The 19,484-nt window shown below is 43.8% G+C and overlaps 1 protein-coding gene and 1 pseudogene across 2 annotated transcripts; both read left to right on the top strand.

Moving 5' to 3' along the window:
* Positions 1-2,969: 2,969 nt before the first annotated feature.
* On the top strand, positions 2,970-4,860 carry LOC139359552 (putative oocyte-secreted protein 1 homolog; annotated as a pseudogene).
* Positions 4,861-4,970: 110 nt separating this feature from the next.
* Positions 4,971-18,951, top strand: C17H17orf75 (chromosome 17 C17orf75 homolog). Of its 2 annotated transcripts, XR_011615594.1 has the most exons (11): positions 4,971-5,165; positions 5,885-5,965; positions 7,224-7,349; positions 8,802-8,945; positions 9,199-9,256; positions 12,056-12,175; positions 12,660-12,724; positions 12,893-13,029; positions 14,074-14,177; positions 15,629-18,032; positions 18,766-18,951. XR_011615594.1 is itself a non-coding variant. In XM_011747406.3 (10 exons), the coding sequence occupies exons 1-10, from the start codon at positions 5,026-5,028 to the stop codon at positions 15,842-15,844; spliced, it is 1,191 nt and encodes a 396-aa protein (XP_011745708.1). In that variant the 5' UTR covers positions 4,971-5,025; the 3' UTR covers positions 15,845-18,951. The 2 variants fall into 2 exon arrangements, 1 of the variants encoding a protein (XP_011745708.1); XM_011747406.3 differs by having other exon boundaries at positions 15,629-18,951.
* Positions 18,952-19,484: the final 533 nt, after the last annotated feature.

The raw sequence follows: 19,484 nt of genomic DNA, 5'->3' as shown, positions 1-19,484 counted from the left end.
TGGTGGGACATGCCTGTAACCCCAGCTACTCGGGAGGCTGAGGCAGGAGAATCACTTGAACCTGGGAGGCAGAGGCTGCAGTGAGCCAAGATTATACCACTGCACTCCAGCCTGGGCGATAGAGGGAGACTGTCTCAAAAAAAAAAAAAAAAGGAAGTTCAGGCTGGGTGCAGTTGCTCAAGCCTGTAATCCCAGTGCTTTGGGAGACCGAGGCAGGAGGGTGGCTTGAGGCCAGGAGTGTGAGATCTGCCTGGGTACCATAGTGAGACCATCTCTATCAAAAAATGAATTAAAAAATGAAAAACTTCAAAACCATATTGCAATGTGCTGAATATTCCCCCAACTGCTTGAAACGTAATCACCAATGTGATAGCATTAAGAGGTGGGAGCTTTAGCAGGTGATTAAATCATGAGTAAATGGGTGGATTAGTGAGTTTATTAAAGTGCTGGAAGGAACTAAACTTTCTACTCTCTCCTGCCTTCCACCAAATGAGGATGCAGCAAGAATGCCCTCATCAGACACTGAGTACTAGTACCTTGATCTTGGATTTCCAAATTTCCAGACCATAAGAAAATAAAATTCAGTGGGCGTAGTGGCTTCCGCCTGTAATCCCAACACTGGGAGGCTGAGGTGGGTGGATCACCTGAGGTCAGGAGTTCGAGACCAGCCTGGCCAACATGATGAAACCCTGTCTCTACTGAAAGTACAAAAAAAATTAGCTGGGCATGGTGGCGGGCGCCTGTAATCCCAGCTACTCGGGAGACTGAGGCAGGAGAATCGCTTGAACCCAGGAGGCGGAGGTTGTAGTGAGCCAAGATCGCGCCATTGCACTCCAGCCTGGGCAATAAGACCAAAACTCCATCTCAGGGTAAAAAAAAAGAAAAAGAAAAGAAATAAAATGCTGGCCAGGTGTGGTGGCTCATGCCTGTAATCCCAGCACTTTGGAAGGCTGAGGTGGGTGGATCACCTGAGATCAAGAGTTCGAGACCAGCCTTGCCAACATGGCAAAATCCCATCTCTACTAAAAATACAAAAATTAGCTGGGCATTGTGGTGGGCACCTGTAACCCCAGCTACTCAGGAGGCTGAGGCAGGAGAACCCAGGCTGAGGCTTGAACCTTGCAGGTGGAGGTTGCAGTAAGCTGAGATTGCACGACTATACTCCAGCCTTGGCGACATAGTGAGACTCCATCTCAAAAAAAAAAAAAAAGAAAAGAAATACAATTCTGTTACTCATAAATTCCCCAGTCTGTAGTGTATTGTTATAGCACCACAAACAGATTAAAACACTTTTACTATGAAAGCAATAAAATATTGCTGTTAGTTGGGAGGCTTAGGCGGGCGGATCACTTAAGGTCAAGAGAGAGACCATCCTGGCCAACATGGTGAAACCCTGTCTCTGCTAAAAATACAAAAATTGGCTGGGCGTGGTGGCGTGTGCCTGTAGTCCCAGCTACTTGGGAGGCTGAGGCAGGAGAATCACTTGAACCCAGGAGGCAGAGGTTGCAGTGAGCCAAGATTGCGCCACTGCACTCCAGCCTGGCGACAGAGACTCTGTCTCAAAAAAAAAAAAAAAAAAAAAAAAATGCTGTTAGAAATTAAAGAAGGCCTGGTGGGCTAGATCATTCCCAGCACTTTGGGAGGCTGAGGTGGGAGAATCACTTGAAGCCAAAAGTTTAAGGCAAGCCTGGGCAACAAAGCAATATCCTATTCTCTATGAAAATAAAAATTAGCTGGGTTTCGGTGGCCCAGAATGGTAGAGTGCAGTGATGCAATCGTAGCACACTGCAGTCTCGATCTTCTGGGCTCAATGGATCCTCACACCTCAGCCCACCAAGTAGCAGGGACTACAGGGCCATGCCACCATGCCTTGCTAATTTTTTTATTTTTTGTCGAGATAAGGTCTTGCTTTGTTGTCCAGGCTGGTCTTGAACTCCTGGGCTCAAGTGATCCTTCTGTCTTAGCTTCTCAAAGTGTTGAGATTACAGGCATGAGCTACCATGCTGTGCCTCTCGTTGTAGTGGGTTTATAGATAAGCAAGGGGAGGAGGCTAGAATGATCCATGTGGCCATGGATTAGGGCTGGAGACACCAGTATGAACTCATGTTTATTTTAAAATAGATACACAGAGAAATATTTATGGATATGGGTATATACTCAAGTTAGTATAGATACATGTATTTCCTTGTCTTATCAGCTGAGAGGGCCTAGAAGCAATAATGCCCCATAGCAAGCATACTTTGCCCCCGGGTCTTGGTTTATAATACCATTCTCCAGTAACCTGAGGTTCTTGGAGAAATGACTGATTTGGACCGGTCACGGTCATGGCTTATGCCTATAATCCCAGCACTTTGGGAGGCCGAGGAGGGCGGATCACGAGGTCAGGAGTTCGAGACCAGCCTGACCAACATGGGGATTCTTCTGCCTCAGACTCCCGAGTATCTGGGACTACAGGTGTGTGCCACCACGCCTGGATAATTTTTATATTTTTTAGTAGAGACAGAGTTTCACCAGGTTTGCCAGGCTGGTCTTGAACTCGTGACCTCAGGTGATCCACCTGCCTCAGCCTCCCAAAGTGCTGGGATTACAGGTGTGAGCCACTGCACCCGGCTGGGGTAATTCTTTTCAACCTAGAATTCAATGTCCAATCATATCAGTCTAAAATTCTATTTCTTTCTTCCCCCCCCCCCAAGACGTAGTCTCGCTCTGTTGCCCAGGCTGGAGAGCAGTGGCACGATCTTGGCTCACTGCAGCCTCTGCCTTCCAGGATCAGGTGATTCTCCTGCCTCTTGATTTGATTAAAGCAAATTAAGAGAATAAACCATAATCTAGAAGAAAATGGGATTAACAGGGAAGAATGTGAAGAAATCCAGATTGGAATAGAAGAAAGGGTTGTTGTGGGGACTCTGTATTAGTTTCTTTCTTTCCTTCCTTCCTTCCTTCCTTCCTTCCTTCCTTCCTTCCTTTCTTTCTTTCTTTCTTTCTACCCTGTCTCTATAAAAAATAAAAATACAGCTGTTTCCTGAGTGAGATTTGGTTTTCAGTCCGGGCAAATGAAGACCATTTTGGGGTTAAAAGGGCTCTTTTTTCTCCATTCCTTGATATGGACCTGTGCTGGGGACTGGTCAGCTATTCAAGTATCATGCACCCAGTTTTGGTTCTGTGCCAGGATTAAACCCATGATATTTCACAATTTGTATATGAACCCCGATGAAGTGTTTCTAGGAGGTGGTTGCCTTGTAACCTATGTTTTGCCAAATATCTACTATGAGTTTTTCTACCATCCTTGTGACTGTGGTATTGTAACTTAACCTCTCCAGGAAGTTCTGCTTAAAACTAAAATCAAGTGTATCTCAAGAGACTACTGTCCGATCTGAAATGCCTCTGTCGTGTGTTGTCCGCAATTAGAATCCTCTTTTAAATGTAGTTGAAATGAGAGATAAGGAAACTGACAATGTTACTAAATGGGAGATAGAGGTGAGGATACACATTGTGAATGAAGACATGGCAGTAACTTCTGCAACACAATCTTTTAAGAATGTGACTGCTATACTCCCTTGTTCATCAAATGAGTACCCTTATTGCAAGAGAAGAAACTGTGCTATCCACTTTGATATTGAGAGGCAATTTGGAATCTCTGCTGGGATTGCTTAGGACTGAGGATTTAATGTGCTATTTTGTGAAAATCTGAGAAGCAGGAAGGGGATTTAATGATCTCAACTGTTATCCATCTGAAAAACCTAACTTGTAATTTTAAATAAAATGGCAGGCTGCCTTCCAGTATTCCCTTTTTAAAGTAGGAACTGCCCCTGCTTTTAACTTTATGAAGTTTTATTTATGAATAAAGTTTGTACTACTAAAAAAAAATACAAAACACACGCACACACACGGTGGCTTAAAACAATGGAAATGTATTGTTTCACAGTTCTGGATGCTAGAAGTTGACATGGAGGTGCTGGTGGGGACATACTCTCTTGAAGCCTCTAGTGGAGAATCTGTTCCATGTCCTCTCCTAGCTTCTGGTGATGACCATTAATCCCTGACATTCCTTGGTTTGTAGACACATCACTGCAGTCTGCCTCCTCCTTCACGTGGTGCTATGGTTTAAGTGTTTGTCCACTCTCAAATTCATGTTGAAATTTAACTGCCATTGTAAGACTATTAAGAAGTGGGGCCTTTAAGAGGTGATTATAAATTGCCCACTCTTTGGTATCCTTTTATAGCATCATAAAATGAACTGAGACAGAAAACTGGTACTGGAGAATAGGGTGTTGCAGAAACAAACACCTGAAAATGTGAATTGGTGTTAGAACTGGGTAATGGGCAGAGACTGGAAGGGCTGCTGGGATTACAGGCGTGAACCACCACGCCTGGCTAATTTTTTGTACTTTTGGTAGAGACAGAGTTTCACCATGTTGCCCAGGCTGGTCTTGAACTCCTGACCTCAAGTGATCCGCCTGCGTCGGTCTCCCAAAGCACTGGGATTACAGGCGTGAGCCACCGTGCCCGGCCTTTTAGTTTTTACATAGTCAGATTTTTAAAACGTTTTCCTGTATGATTTCTGTTTTATTATGTTTGGAAAGACCTCCTTAACTTCAAGAATTAACATTATCCCATATTTTCACTTTAACAAAATTCATTTTAAATTCTTAACTTTTTTATCGAACGGGTGTCTGTGCGTGCTGGCACGCGAACAAGGAGGCAGACAAGTAGCCTTATTCTTTTCCATGTGGCTAGGCAGTTGTGCCACCCTCATCACATAGTAAGTTTCCTAGACGACTCAAAGGAAAATAAGTTCCAAATAAATGGTAAAAGTTTTTCAGTAAAGGCGAACTCAGTACGCCTGTCAGCCCCTGTGGGGTGAAAAGCCTCCCTTTCCAGGGCAGTCTTTGCCTGCGAACCCGGGAAAACCAGCGGAACGCAGGTGTGCGAGAGCCGGGAGCCGGACGAGCCCGGATACTGACGGCTGCACGGCAGCAGGGGAGCGGTTTGGCGGAGACACAGGGCCACCCAGAGGCCGTCGCGATGCTCCCCTCCTTGCAGGAATCGCTGGATGGAGATGAAAAGGAGCTAGAGAGTAGCGAGGAGGGAGGCTCAGCCGAGGAGCGGAGACTCGAGCCGCCGTCCAGCAGCCACTACTGTCTTTACAGCTACCGCGGAAGCAGGTGCTGGCGCCCAGCTCGGCCTGCCAGCCCGCCTGCCCCTGCGGCCCCGCCCCCGGCCCGCCGCCCGGCCTTGCACCCCACCCCCGGCCCGGCGGCCCGGCCGCTCCTAAAAGCCATCTTCTCCTCTCCCAGCCAAGGTCTCTGGCCTGAAGGGCGCTGCTTGCCTCACGCTGCTCTTCCCAGCCCCCATCGTGGACTTGTATGCCTGGCCCAACTATGCCTGTGCCCTTCATCTGCCCCTATATCATCCCAGCTCCTTACTCTGCGGCTGCCCTTTGTTTAGCGCAGTGCCCCGCACGCTCAATAATTTCAGTTCCCGTCCCCTCTCCTTTCTGTCATTATCTCCCCACTTTCTCCCATTTCTGTCACACACACCCCCATCCCCACCCTCTGGTTTTCCTCTGTTCTTGCTTCCTCTTTTCCCTTCTCCTGACTGACTTTCCTGGAACCTTCTTGGCCCTGTCAAGTTTGGTTTTTAAAGGAGTCTCCTTGAACCTTCTGGGTATTTAGCCTTTCCTCCATCCCTTAGGTGGCCTGGGGAGAGAAGGGGCTCTTGTCAGCACTGCTGTATGGGTTTTCCTTGTCATGAGGATAGGCAGTGCACTTCCACCTTGCAGCATTTTTAGTTGACTCCTTGCCTTACCCTGCTTGCAAGGCCCCCATACTCCTCTTGGTTTAGAGCCCACAATTGATAGCACTATTGGTTTTGTGGCTTGCAGATTGGCACAGCAACGAGGGGACAGTGATGACGGAAGCCCAAGTGGCACAAATGCAGAAACTCCCTCTGGTGATGATTTCAGGTAAAAAGAGCTTCACCGTAATTCATGCATGTGCTTTTATCTTCCCTGTATCTCTGGCCTGTGCATGTCAGTGGGTACTCTATTTCCACTGAGCTTTCCCTGAGTCAAACCATCAATTCCTCCTGTCCCCTAGGAACCTCATCCTGATTTCCTCATTGGCTGGTTCATTCAAGGCTGGGACAAACAAATCCATATACTTGTGCTTGGTGATTAGCTAGAAAGAAATCCTTTTTTTTTTCCTTTTAAATTGAGACCGGGTCTTGCTCTGCTGCCCAGGTTGGAGTGCAGTGGCATGATCTTGGCTCGCTGCAGCATCAACCTCCCCGGCCTCAGGTGATCCTCTCACTACAGCCTCCCCAGTATCTGGGACTACTGACCGCCACGCCTGGCTAATTTTTGTATTTCTGATAGAAAAATACGCCATGTTGCCCAGTCTAGTCTTGAACTCCTGGACTGAAGTGATCTGCCCACTTCTGCCTCCCAAAGTGTTGGGATTACAGGCATGAGCCACCTTGCCCAGTCCTGAAATTTTTGTTGTTGTTGTTGTTGTTTTTTGAGACAGTCTCCCTCTGTTGGCCAGGCTGGAGTGCAGTGGCACGATCTCGGCTCACTGCAAGCTCCGCCTCCCGGGTTCAGGCCATTCTTCTGCCTCAGCCTCCCGAGTAGCTGGGACTACCGGCACCCACCACCATGCCTGGCTAATTTTTTTGTATTTTTTTAGTAGAGACGGGTTTCACTGTGTTAGCCAGGATGATCTCAATCTCCTGACCTCGTGGTCCACCCACCTCAGCCTCCCAAAGTGCTGGGATTATAGGCATGAGCCACTGCGCCCGGTCCCAGCCCTGAAAATTTTAAATCATCAATTATACCTCAATGAAGTTGAAAGATAAAAAAGATAAGAATGTGTGCAGGGGTGTGATTATAATGACTGACCATGGAATTAAGGTGGAATAAGGAGGGAAATGAGATGAGAAACTTGAGAGACTGTGAAAAAGAGGTAGGGTCAGGGGATTGGGGGTTCCAGTGGAGTCACAGTACTGGAGAGAATGAGCTGGAAAGATAGGAATATTTTAAGCTATTTGATGAGGTAGATCATACTTAGTGACATACATTCCTAGGAGCTTCACCAATAGGATTTATAAGGACAGCTTTCCCCCGTCCTTAAAAGAGCCCCTGGCTTTGGTACCATTCTGTCTGACTTAATGGGTGTGAATACACTAGTCCACTGGTAAAGAATGTGTGTCTTTCATTTGTCAAGCCTCTCCTTGGCGGATACTAATCTACCATCCGAAGTGGAGCCAGAGCTGCGCAGTTTTATTGCTAAGCGTCTTTCAAAAGGTGCAGTCTTTGAAGGGCTGGGTAATGTTGCATCTGTGGAGCTGAAGTAAGTGCAAAATGTGCTGTGTCCTGAGTTTTTGTTTCTGAACTAAATATGAGAAGTGATGAGAAACTCCAAAAGATCAGCTCCTACTAGACCTGCAGAATTTGTCTTTGTTCTCTGGCAGCCCGAGCACTGGGCCTCACACATAAACATTTGTGGAATGGAATTAATTGAATGGCAGAGACCCTGGCACGCAATTGCACTTTATTTAATTAGCTTATTTTTTTGAGACAAGGTCTTGCTTTGTTGCCCAAGCTGGAGTGCAGTGGCGTGATTACAGCTCACTGCAGCCTTGACCTCCTGGGCTTAAGCAATCCTCTCACCTCAGCCTCCCAAGTATCTGGGACTGCAGGCAGGCACAACTATGCCCAACTAATTTTTAAATTTTTTTTTTTGTAGAAATGGCATCCCACTATGTTGCCCAGACTAGTAAGTTTTGTACTTAGAAGAAAGAGTTGATTATTAAAACTAAATTTGTATACAGTTTCTAAAGTATTTTCACAAACTTTTGTAGTTTTCCTTACAAAGGGGAAATATAGCAGGTACTTTTATTTTCATTTTCAGATGAGGAAATAAACTCAGAGAAGTTTATGTAAGCTCAGGTCATGAGGCTGGTCAAATTGATGGAGTTCAGGCTTAAACATGAGCATTCTTAGTTCAATTCCAACTGTCTTTCCATTACACCTCTATTTTTTTTTTTTTTTCTTTTTTTTAAACAGAGATTCATTCTGTTGCCCAGGCTGGAGTACAGTAGTCTGATCTTGGCTCACTGCAACCTCCACCTCCCTAGTTCAAGCAATTCTCTTGCCTCAGCATCCCGAATAGCTGGGATTACAGGCATGCACCACCACACCTGGCTACTTTTTATATTTTTAGTAGAGATGGGATTTCACCATGTTGGCCAGGCTTGTCTCATACTCCTGACCTCAGGTGATTCACTTGCCTTGGCCTCCCAAAGTGCTGGGATTACAGGTGTGAGCCACCACGTCCAGCCTCCATTACACCTCTTAATTATAGTTCAACTCACGCCGTGAAGTTAGCATACAGGTTCCCTCAGGAGTTTGAGGCCACATCCCAAGGATGAGGCCACCTTCAGGCACATCTGCCTGAAACATCAATTTGTAAAAGTTTGGGAGAGGGGAGAACATGCTTTTTTTAAAAATATAAAACGTGGGTATGAACTAGAGTGAAATTTGTGTGAATTCTTCACGTAAGACAGGAGAATTCAAAGAAATTTCATGTATGGTAGTGGCTGCTTTAACTAAAGCCCTCCAGGGTATACATTCGTTTTTCTTTGCTGCTACAAGCACACCAACAAGAAGTCTGGGAATCTCTGAGTTAGTGGGCAGTTTAATGGTGTTGCCAGATCAAGATGACCGAAATTCAGAGCAGTCCACAAAATTATAGATGCATGAGTAACCAAAATAATGCATTTTACATTTGTTTCTTTTCTAGAATTCCAGGTTACCGAGTTGGTTGTTATTACTGCCTTTTCCAAAATGAAAAATTGCTTCCTGAAACAGTAATGACAGACTCTGAACATAACCCTTCAGAATATGTGGTCTGTTTTTTAGGAGGGTCTGAAAAAGGACTTGAGCTATATCCTTTCTTTGGTTTTTGAGAACATCAGGAAGAAAAACATGGGAAGGCAGGTGGAAGACTATTACTACCAACCTCCAAAAAGCTTTTCTACTCCTCGTGTATTTAGTTGAATTTCATACCTTCATGTGGCCATTTTGCCTTGGCTTGCTTGCATTTGCAGCTCACATTATTTGAGAGATTTTATATTTCTCGTTGAGAGACAAAATACTGTCTTCATTATTCATCCTTTATTGCTTCCTTAAGAACATACTTTCAGGCTTGAATTGGACAAGTACGTTCAAGGGCTGAAAAATAACATGAATTGTGAGGTAAGGTGACTGACTTAATGGTTTTTAAAGACTGAAATGGGGCCAGGCTCAGTGGCTCACACCTGTAATCCCAGCACTTCGGGAGGCTGAGGTGGGCAGATCACAAGGTCAGAGACCAGCCTGGTCAATATGATGAAACCTCGACTCTACTAAAAATGGAAAAATTAGCCGGGCATGGTAGCGGGTGCCTGTAATCCCAGCTACTCAGGAGGCTGAGGCAGGCGAATCACTTGAACCCGGGAGGCAGAGGTTTCAGTGAGCCGAGATCGCACCACTGCACTCCAGCCTGAGCAACAGAGTGAGACTCCGTCTCAAAAGAATTAAAAAAATAAAATAAAGACTGAAATGATTAATATACTGTGATTGCTCTACTTGTCAAATCATATAGACACAAAGACACCTATATTCTAGAAACTTGCCACTTTGTGAGCTAGTAGAGAGGTGACTTTTTGTTTTTTTTTTTAAGACAGGGTCTTGCTTTGTTGCCCAAGCTGCAGGGCAGTGGTGCGATCAGGCTCACTGCAGCCTCAGCCTCTTGGGGCTCAAGCAATCTTCTCGCCTCAGCCTCCCAAATAGCTGGGACTACAGGCAGATACCAACACTCCTGGTTAACTTTTGGTATTTTTTGTCGAGATGGGGGTCTCACACTGTTGCCCAGGCTGGTCTAGGATTCCTGGCCTCAAGCAATCCTCCCAACGCAGCCACCCAAAGTGCTGAGATTACAGATGCAAGCCATTGTGCCTGGCCTATAGGTGGTTTCTTTTTCTTTTTTCTTTTCTTTTTCTTTTTTATTTTTTGAGATAGGGTCTCACTCTATCACCCAGGCTGGAGTGCAGTGGCACGATCATGGCTTACTGCAGCCTTTTCTGGGCTCCAGTGATCCTCCCACCTCAGCCTCCCAAGTAGCTGATACCACAGGCATGCACCACCATGCCCAGATAATTGTATTTTTGGTAGAGGTGGGGTTTTGCCATTTTGCCCAGGCTTGTCTTGAACTCCTGAGCTCAAGTAATCCACCTGCCTCAGCCTCCCAAAATGCTGGGATTACAGGTGTGAGCCACCACACCCAGCACAGGTGATTTTAAAGGGATACAGGGAACATAGTTCTGTAAGTGCTGAAAGTTTCACAAGACTACTTCTGATGTTTTGTATCTATGAAAAATTTGATCTAGCCGGGCGCGGTGGCTCATGCCTGTAATCCCAGCACTTTGGGAGGCTGAGGCGGGCGGATCACAAGGTCAGGAGATTGAGACCGCAGTGAAACCCCATCTCTACTAAAAATACAAAAAATTAGCCCGGGCGCGGTGGCGGGTGCCTGTAGTCCCAGCTACGCAGGAGGCTGAGGCAGGAGAATGGCGTGAACCCGGGAGGCGGAGCTTGCAGTGAGCTGAGATCGCGCCACTGCACTCCAGCCTGGGGGACGGAGCGAGACTCCGTCTCAAAAAAAAAAAAAAAGAAAGAAAAATTTGATCTATTCAATGGCATGTAGTAACATGCCTGGCGAGGAAGAGGATGTCCTTTTCCTGATTTCTAGGCATATAAGATTTGTATTATGGTCAGAAGTAGTGGTCCATGCAGCCTCTGGCACAAAGACATGCTATGCAATAGTATGGCTGTTCTTGAACTCAACATCAAAGATTCTTAAAAACATTCTATTTTCATTAATTGATCTTTTATGAATTAGGCATATCCATATCAACTTATTCAAACCTTTGAAAAACTGGCTGGGTGTGGTGGCTCACACCTGTAATCTCAGCACTTTGAGAGGCTGAAGCGGGCAGATCGCTTGAGCCCAGGAGTTCAAGACCAGCCTGAGCAACAAGGTGAAACCCCTTCTCTACAAAAAATACAAAAATTAGCCAGACATGGTGGCACGCACCTGTGGTCCTAGCTACTTGGAAAGCTGAGGTGGGAGGATCGCTTGAGCCTGGGAAGTTGAGGCTGCAGTAGCTATGATCGCACCACTGCACTCCAGCCTGGATGACAGAGTGACACCTTGTCCCAAAAAAGCAAACAAAAACTGCTTTCAGCTTGTAGCAGTTGTTAGTCATGACTCTCACAAATTTACAACCTATTACATATATAGTAGTAGTTTTACTTTTCACATACTTAGAAGATACTGCAGGAGAGAGGAAGGGATAGTGCAGGAGTGAGCAAGGGATGCAAGTCTAATAGAGCTGTTCTCCCAGACTAGAGCTCTTCCTGTGTGACACTGGTCTTTAGGGAGCAGCATAGCCTAGAAAGCCAGATGTGCTCATGGCAGCATGCCTGACATCTGAAGTGGGGTGGAGTGCTTTGATGAGTTACTTGTATCCTTCCCTATTCACATTCTGAATACGAATGAATTCTGTATCTACATGCCTTTAGTCATTCAATAGGCACTTAATAAGCTCATACTATACATGTTTTAGACACTGTACCGCAAGTGCTGGGGAAATGAGGATTATTGAGTGAGTATCTCCATTGAGTGCACAGTATCGTGGGAGGACAGGGGCATGTGAATGCCCAACTCTTCCCTGTGAAGAAATAGCATGGAACCCTATTAATTCAGTCTCTTCATTTTATAGAATGTATTTCTTGGTGTGTTTTAAATAAATTCAGCACAGAATTAATCCTCACCCTGCCCAACAAGCCAGGAAAGATATATCGCAGTTTCTTTTTTTGAATTGGTGGTGTTAGCTTTAAAAAGGGAGGTATCTATCCTGGTCTTTTTTACCATCAAGGACATGATGAAGAAAATATGAAGTCCACTAAAGGGAAGGCTTCTATTAAAGCAAATGGCATTCTTTCTTGATTTAGGAAAGGGGCCTGGAGAGTCACAGAAAGTCCTATCTGAGCAGCTGGTTTGAGGATGTTGTATGCCCAATCCAAAGGGTTGTTCTTCTCTTTCAGGAAAAGCTTACCTTTCTGCTACATGCTGTAAGTACTGCCCAAACGAGAGCATTTCCTTAACTGAGAATCACTTTGGATCATTTAGAAACATACTGATTTTCTCCGAGTATGACTCCCATCCCTCCCCAAATATTGAAACTACGCTTGCTATCAAGATAGACCACACTTTATTTTCTCAGATCTAGAAAGTGATATTACTAAGGTAGAGTTGGATTTCAAATGCTAAGTCTTCCTAATAGGATAAAACATTTTAAAATAATTACTTTTCAAAGTCATCTGGGAAAGGTATAGTTTCCAAAACAATTTGAAAAGGTAAACAAAAATCCAAAGCAATTTTGATTCTATAAAATGTTAATGAGCAGTGGCTGAACAAGGCTCTGGAGAGTTTGTGACCAGTGCCCGTCAATCGTTGTCCAGTGTGGTAGGGACTTATAGGGACATTTAGTCATGAGTAGCTGCTCAAGAAAAACTGGAATATATATACCAATCAGGTTTCATTTTTCTCTCATAGGCTTTGAGTTATACTCCTGTTGAAGTTAAAGAATCAGATGAAAAAACAAAGAGAGACATTAACAGGTAAAGAACACAGTTTTTTCAAAGAGAAAAGATTTTCCACAGCAAGATTGACATCTATGTTTGTAAACTGCTCCTCCCATCCCTTCCCCACCAGCCTAGTGCAAAATAAATTTTTCACCCTTCCGTCCTGCAATATTGTTTGTGGAAATGGACTTGTGTGTGTGGCAGGTTTCTGAGTGTGGCCAGTCTTCAAGGACTTATTCATGAAGGCACCATGACTTCTTTGTGCATGGCCATGACAGAGGAGCAACATAAGTCTGTGGTCATCGATTGCAGCAGCTCCCAGCCTCAGTTCTGCAATGCAGGTGAGCTACAACCTCTGAAGCAGCCTTCCTACATCTCTTGCGAGTCCCCATCTTTGCACTGAGAGCATATGATACAACCTTATTCTTCCTGCCTTGCGCAGTTTTACATGGTTATCTCAAACAATGAGAAACCACTTGCTGAAAACAATATAATTCTAGAAACATGGAAATCATGCTATGCCTAGCAATTCCACGCCTAGTACATAAAGAAATTCTAGTATGTGTACACAAGGAGACGAATTTTAAAATGTCCATAAAGGCATTATTTGAAAAAAGGAAGGAATTGGAAGCAATTTAAGTGTTTATCAACAGGAAAACTGATAAACTGCTATATTCATGCAACGGAATATAACAGAGCAGTGAAAATGAATGAACTAGAGCTACTTGTGTCAATATAGCTCTCAAACATACTATTTAGTGAAATAACCATAAAAGAAAAAATACATAAAAGTTTTAACATATGCAGAATAATGTAGATAAGGCTGGCACACACAAAGGTATATGGGAAAAGTTTAAAGACGTCTGTGGGAATGATCATGCTTTCTGATGGGAAAGGAAGGGGGATGTGATTGGGAAGGGGCATACAGAGGGCTTCAGCCATTTTGGTATTCCTTAGCCATGTGGTGAGCACACCATTTTTTTTAGGCCATTATACAAGTCTTAAATAATTAATTATAGATGTTTTATATATAAATAAATGAGTCGGGCGTGGTGGCTCACAGCTGTAATCCCAGCACTTTGGGAGGCTGAGGCAGGTGGATCGGAGGTCAGGAGTTCGAGACCAGCCTGGCCAATATTGTGAAACCCTGTCTCTACTAAAAATACAAAAAAATTAGCCAGGCGTGGTGGCAGGCACCTGTAATCCCAGCTACTCAGGAGGCTGAGGCAGGAGAATCACTTAAATCCAGGAGGCGGAGGTTGCAGTGAGCCAAGATCATGCCATTGCACTCCAGCCTGGGCAACAAGAGCGAAACTCTGTCTGAAATAAATAAATAAAGCTTTGTAAAATTTCATTTTATTTAGTCTCTCTGAAATGTTTTATAGGAAGTAACCGGTTTTGTGAGGATTGGATGCAAGCTTTTTTAAATGGTGCTGAAGGAGGTAACCCTTTTCTTTTCCGACAAGTACTGGAGAACTTTAAACTAAAGGTAATTAGTTGGCTGTGTGCCAAGTCGCACATGAAATTTTTGTCTGAATTTTAATTAGTACTAGTGACAGAGTAACAAACTTGCTTTATAGCTGTGATGCTTGTTAATTAGGATGTTCTCAAAACTGGAATTATCAGAAGACACTTACTTTAGTTTTTGGTAGCTTCTGTATACATATCATTTCTAATAAATTGGGTTGAATGCTTGCTTATATTTAAGGAACATCAGTCTTGGTCACAATTTGTGACTTATCTTAGTTGCAAAGCACAAAAAAAGTGGTTCAGTGCCTAAGTTTTCAAAATTCTGTTGGGGGCTGGGCGCGGTGGCTCACGCCTGTAATCCCAGCACTTTGGGAGACCATGGCAGGTGGACTGCTTGAGGCCAGGAGTTCAAGACCAGCCTGGTCAACATGGCAAAACCCTGTCTCTACTAAAATTACAAAAATTAGCTGGGCATTGTGGCACCTGCCTGTTATCCCAGCTATGTCAGGAGGCTGAGGCATGAAAATTGCTTGAACCCAGGAGGCAGAGGTTGCAGTGAGCCCAGATTATGCCACTGCACTCTGGCCTGGGTGACAGAGTGAGACTTTGTCTAAAAAAAAAAAAAAAAAAGAATTCTGATGGAGACTTGTTGTCACCTTATTTAGGAGTTTTGTTTGTTTTAAAGAGACAGAATATTACTCTCTCACTCAGGCTGGAGTGCAGTGGTGCAATAATGGCTCACTGCAGCCTTAACCTCCTGGGTTCAAGCAATCTTCCTGTCTCAGCCTCCTGAGTAGCTGAAACTACAGGTGTGCACCACCACACTCGGCTAATTATTTTATTTTTTGTAGAGATGGGATCTCACTGTGTTGCCCAGGCTAGTCTCAAACTACCGGCCCTTAAGCAATCCTTTTGCCTGGGGCTCCCAAAGTGTTGGGATTACAGCCATGAGCCACCATGCTAGGCAGGAGATTATTTTAAAGTATTTTTACTTCGTATAAGAGATTTTCAGCTGGGCGTAGTGGCTCACGCCTGTAATTCCAACACTTTGGGAGGCTGAGGCAGGTGGATCACTTGAGGTCAGAAGTTTGAGACCAGCCTGGCCAACATGGTGAAACCCTGTCTCTACTAAAAATACAAAATTAGCCGGGTGTGGTGGCGCACACCTGTAGTCCCAGCTACTTCAGAGGCTGAGGCAGGAAAATCACTTGAACCCAGGAGGCGGAGTACAAACTCCAAGATCGAGCCATTGTACTCCAGCCTGGGCAACAAGAGCGAAACAAGAAAAAAACAGAGAGATTTTCTTCTACCAAGGGCAAAGCATACTGCACTGTAAATTTTGGAAATATGTAATATGAAAAGCAAACAATTCAGGAAGATATGTTGAGTTCTCAGCTGGATAGGAGTTATTTTTTTTAGCTTCATTATTATTTCACTGAACACATTTTTAACTGGGTAATCTTTTTCTAGGCCATACAAGACACAAACAATTTGAAGAGATTTATCCGACAGGCAGAAATGAATCATTATGCTTTGTTTAAATGTTACATGTTCCTAAAGAACTGTGGTAGCGGAGATATACTTTTGAAGATTGTTAAAGTGGAACATGAAGAAATGCCTGAAGCCAAAAATGTGGTAGCTGTCCTTGAAGAATTCATGAAAGAAGCTCTTGACCAAAGTTTTTGATCATGTTTTCAGATAATTGTATGATCAAGTGATATATTTAAGTCTTAGTGTTTGAAATTGCAGTTATAATTGTTCATAGGATTGCTATTTAAGATGATTTGAAACTCAATCCAGATTTTCTTTTCGTATTTTACCAATTTAACTTAAACAAAAATCTGAGGAACATCTTCAAATGAGTCCTGGACAGATGCGTATGTGAGAGTTGTGGAATTTTCTTCACTGAGTCCTGGACAGACGCGTATGTGACAGTTGTGGAATTTTCTTCACTGAGTCCTGGACAGATGCGTATGTGACAGTTGTGGAATTTTCTTCACTGAGCCGTAGGTAGATACATATGTGAGAGTTGTGGAATTTTAGTGTCTCACTGGCCCCGTAAATTCCAGGCTTCAGGAAGCTGTTGCTTAAAAAATTTCAGAGATGATTTTGTTTGTGGCTTTTCTCAGGAAAAGCCTGAGTCTGCTGCAGTATTTAGAAAAACCATAATACTTCCTTTTCAATGGATTGTAGCTTTAAAAAAAAAAAATGTAATCCTAGTCTTAGAACAGATTAATACCACTACACCATTTCAGAGATAGATCTGTGCATCCTGTGGGTGCTTGATACATTTTTTTTGTCTAGTTGATAATGGCATGGATGATAGTCAAGATTTTAAGTCAATATGCAAATCCTGAGTATGTAGAAAATTAAATGAGCTTTAAAAATCGATGCACTAGCTTCAAGATAAAACATTATCTTTGAGAGAAAGCTACTGCAGAAATCGCCCCCAGTCACCATTTCATTTATTTGTTCACAGGTATTTATGAAGAGCCTGTGTTTTCTTTTAGGTGAAAATGCTGGAGTTTTAAAACAGTGTTGAGAAAAGAAACAAAATACATACAGTTTACAAGCAAACTGTAACATAAGGAATGCAAACAGGTTCTTCATATTAGAGTGACTCATTGATTTTAGTTTTTTGTACATTTGTTACCAGCCTCAGATTGTTTTACTCTGAATCAATTGAAAGTGCCCTCAGCTAGCCATTTACAATTCCCATGGAAGCCTATGTAGCTACACACCTACAATTGCAATTTGCTGGGCATAGCTCTTTAATAAATTCATTTGATAATGATTTTTGCTTAGAAGAACAGAAGAAGTCTTGTGTTCTCACTTCCCTGAGGATGCTCAGAGAAGCACAAACCCATAAAACTGAGGAATCCTTTCTTAAATGAATCTAAATTCACATTAAGTGCTGAGTTTTAACTTTCAAAATGACTGACAATGGCCTTCTGGTTTTTCCTCTACGTAAGCCTCGGGACATGACTCACCAAGCATTTCTTTTCCTTTAATGAGAAATACAATTCAGGATCTTCATAAATGCTTTCATATGGTTTTAAACTTTAATAACTTGGATTGTAGGTAGTATAGAAAGAAATCGAAGTAGCATTTTTCATAGTATTAAAATGAGAGTGGCTGGGCACGGTGGCTCACGCCTGTAATCCCAGCACTTTGAGAGGCCGAGGTGGGTGGATCACCTGAGGTCAGGAATTTGAGACCAGCCTGACCAATATGGTGAAACCCTGTCTCGACTAAAATTACAAAAACTAGCTGGGAATGGTGGCGTGTGCCGTAGTCCCAGCTACTTGGGAGGCTGAGGCAGGAGAATCGCTTGAACCCAGGAGGCGGAGGTTGCAGTGAGCCAAGATCGCGCCACTACATTCCAACCTGGGCAACAGAGTGAGACTCTGTCTCAAAACAAAGTCAGGGTGATTAAGGAAAACCAGTAATTTTATGACACTATCGTTGAATCTGACTGTCTTTTCCCAATGCAGTTGGTTCCCCATTTAGAAATCATTTTTTTAAGTAAGCCATATTAGCACATCAGTGTTTTAAGTCTGAAAAACCATACTTCATTTTCAAATTCATGTCATTGAAGAGTCTGTTGTAAATGGCGTTTAAAAGCAAATGTGTTACCTGCTTCACATCATTTATGGATATAGGCAAGGTGTAATTATATATTCTCTCTGTGGTTGTATATATTTTTGTAATGTAGGCTCACTACATTACACAGCTCTATATGATAGTCTTATGTGGTCTCACTATGTTGCTCAAGACTGGTCTTAAACTCTTGAACTCAAGCAATCCTCCCACCTTGGCCTCCCAAAGTGAGCCACCGCACCCAGCCTCTGGTAGTCTTATTTTAAAAAAATAAGTCTGGGCCAGGCACGGTGGCTCACGCCTGTAATCCCAGCACTTTGGGAGGCCGAGGCGGGCAGATCATGAGGTCAGGAGATCGAGACCATCCTGGTGAACACAGTGAAACCCCGTCTTTACTGAAAATACAAAAAATTAGCCGGGCATGGTGGCGGGCACCTGTAGTCCCAGCTACTCAGGATGCTGAGGCAGGAGAATGGCGTGAACCCAGGAGGTGGAGCTTGCAGTGAGCTGAGATCGTACCACTGCACTCCAGCCTGGGCGACCGAGCAAGACTCCGTCTCAAAAAAAAAGTCTGACAAACTGTATATCACTACTCTAGACAAGGAAAATGGTGTCATGGAACTGAATATCTTGGTCATGAGAAGAAACCACAGAGCTCATGACTAGAAGCATGTACTGTATTCAAATTTTAATAAGCTACTATCTTGGCTTTTAAAGTTTTTTTGTCTTTGTTTTTGTTTTATTTTTTGAGATGGAGTCTCACTCTGTCGCCCAGGCTGGAGTGCAGTGGCTCAATCTCGGCTCCCTGCAACCTCCGCCTCCCAGGATCAAGCGATTCTCCTGCCTCAGCCTCCCCAGTAGCTGGAACTACAGGCACCCGCCACCACGCCCGGCTAATTTTTTGTATTTTTAGTAGAGACGGGGTTTCACCGTGTTAGCCAGGATGGTCTCAATCTCCCAACCTCGTGACACGCCTGCCTCAGCCTCCCAAAGTGGTGGGATTACAGGCGTGAGCCACTGTGCCCAGCCAGCTTTTAAAGTTTTAAAAAGGATTTGTTTAGACATGGAATATAGTTATGTATATTACTTGTGTGCTGTACACACAGAGGAAATGTATGTTTGTCATGTATGAAGACTGGCTTCAGTTTATCTGTAATTTGTAATTATAATAATAAAACTTAGCTTCTTATCAAGATAGTCGTTTTTGTTTAATGAGCTCAATCCTCAAGCCTAACATTTGTATTCCCAACAAGTTTGTGAGGAAATTATACTTGTTATACTAAGGAATTTGTTGAAGAAAAATCACTTGCTGGGATACACACCTTTCTGCTTCTTGCAGGAGGCATCATGCACAGTCTAAGAGCAATTTCCCTCACAATGTTTTATTCATCGTCCAGTAGAGTTATACCCGTAGAACTCAATAAACCAAGTTACTTCCTTTCACTCTCATTCATTATTCACCATGACAGAATGCCTGTCCTCTACCAGAGGATCCCTTAGACCAGGTGCCAGGAAAGCCTGTGGGCTTCTTGGAAATCAGATGCAGTTACTAGGACCATAATTTCCTAACAGTGTGTCTTCTCAGTTAATGGAAACCCTGCTGGCTTCAATGAAGTCTTTCCACTTGGAGGTCTGAGAGGGCAGCCCAGTTCTCTTAATTGCTAAAGTTCCTAAATGTGGCTGGGTGTGGTGGCTCAGGCCTGTAATCCCAGCACTTTGAGAGGCC

Source organism: Macaca nemestrina, chromosome 17 (assembly GCF_043159975.1).
Source record: "Macaca nemestrina isolate mMacNem1 chromosome 17, mMacNem.hap1, whole genome shotgun sequence".
Taxonomy (NCBI): Eukaryota; Metazoa; Chordata; class Mammalia; order Primates; family Cercopithecidae; genus Macaca; species Macaca nemestrina.
Note: the sequence above shows the minus strand (reverse complement) of the source record. Positions and strands in the feature narration are given on the sequence as shown.

Excerpts from the sequence above, each read along its gene's own strand:
- C17H17orf75 (XM_011747406.3), top strand. The coding sequence starts at position 5,026 with ATGCTCCCCTCCTTGCAGGAATCGCTGGATGGAGATGAAAAGGAGCTA. Across the intron at positions 12,176-12,659 it reads TTACCTTTCTGCTACATGCT|GCTTTGAGTTATACTCCTGT; the intron begins GTAAGTACTGCC and ends TTTCTCTCATAG. Across the intron at positions 13,030-14,073 it reads GCCTCAGTTCTGCAATGCAG|GAAGTAACCGGTTTTGTGAG; the intron begins GTGAGCTACAAC and ends AATGTTTTATAG.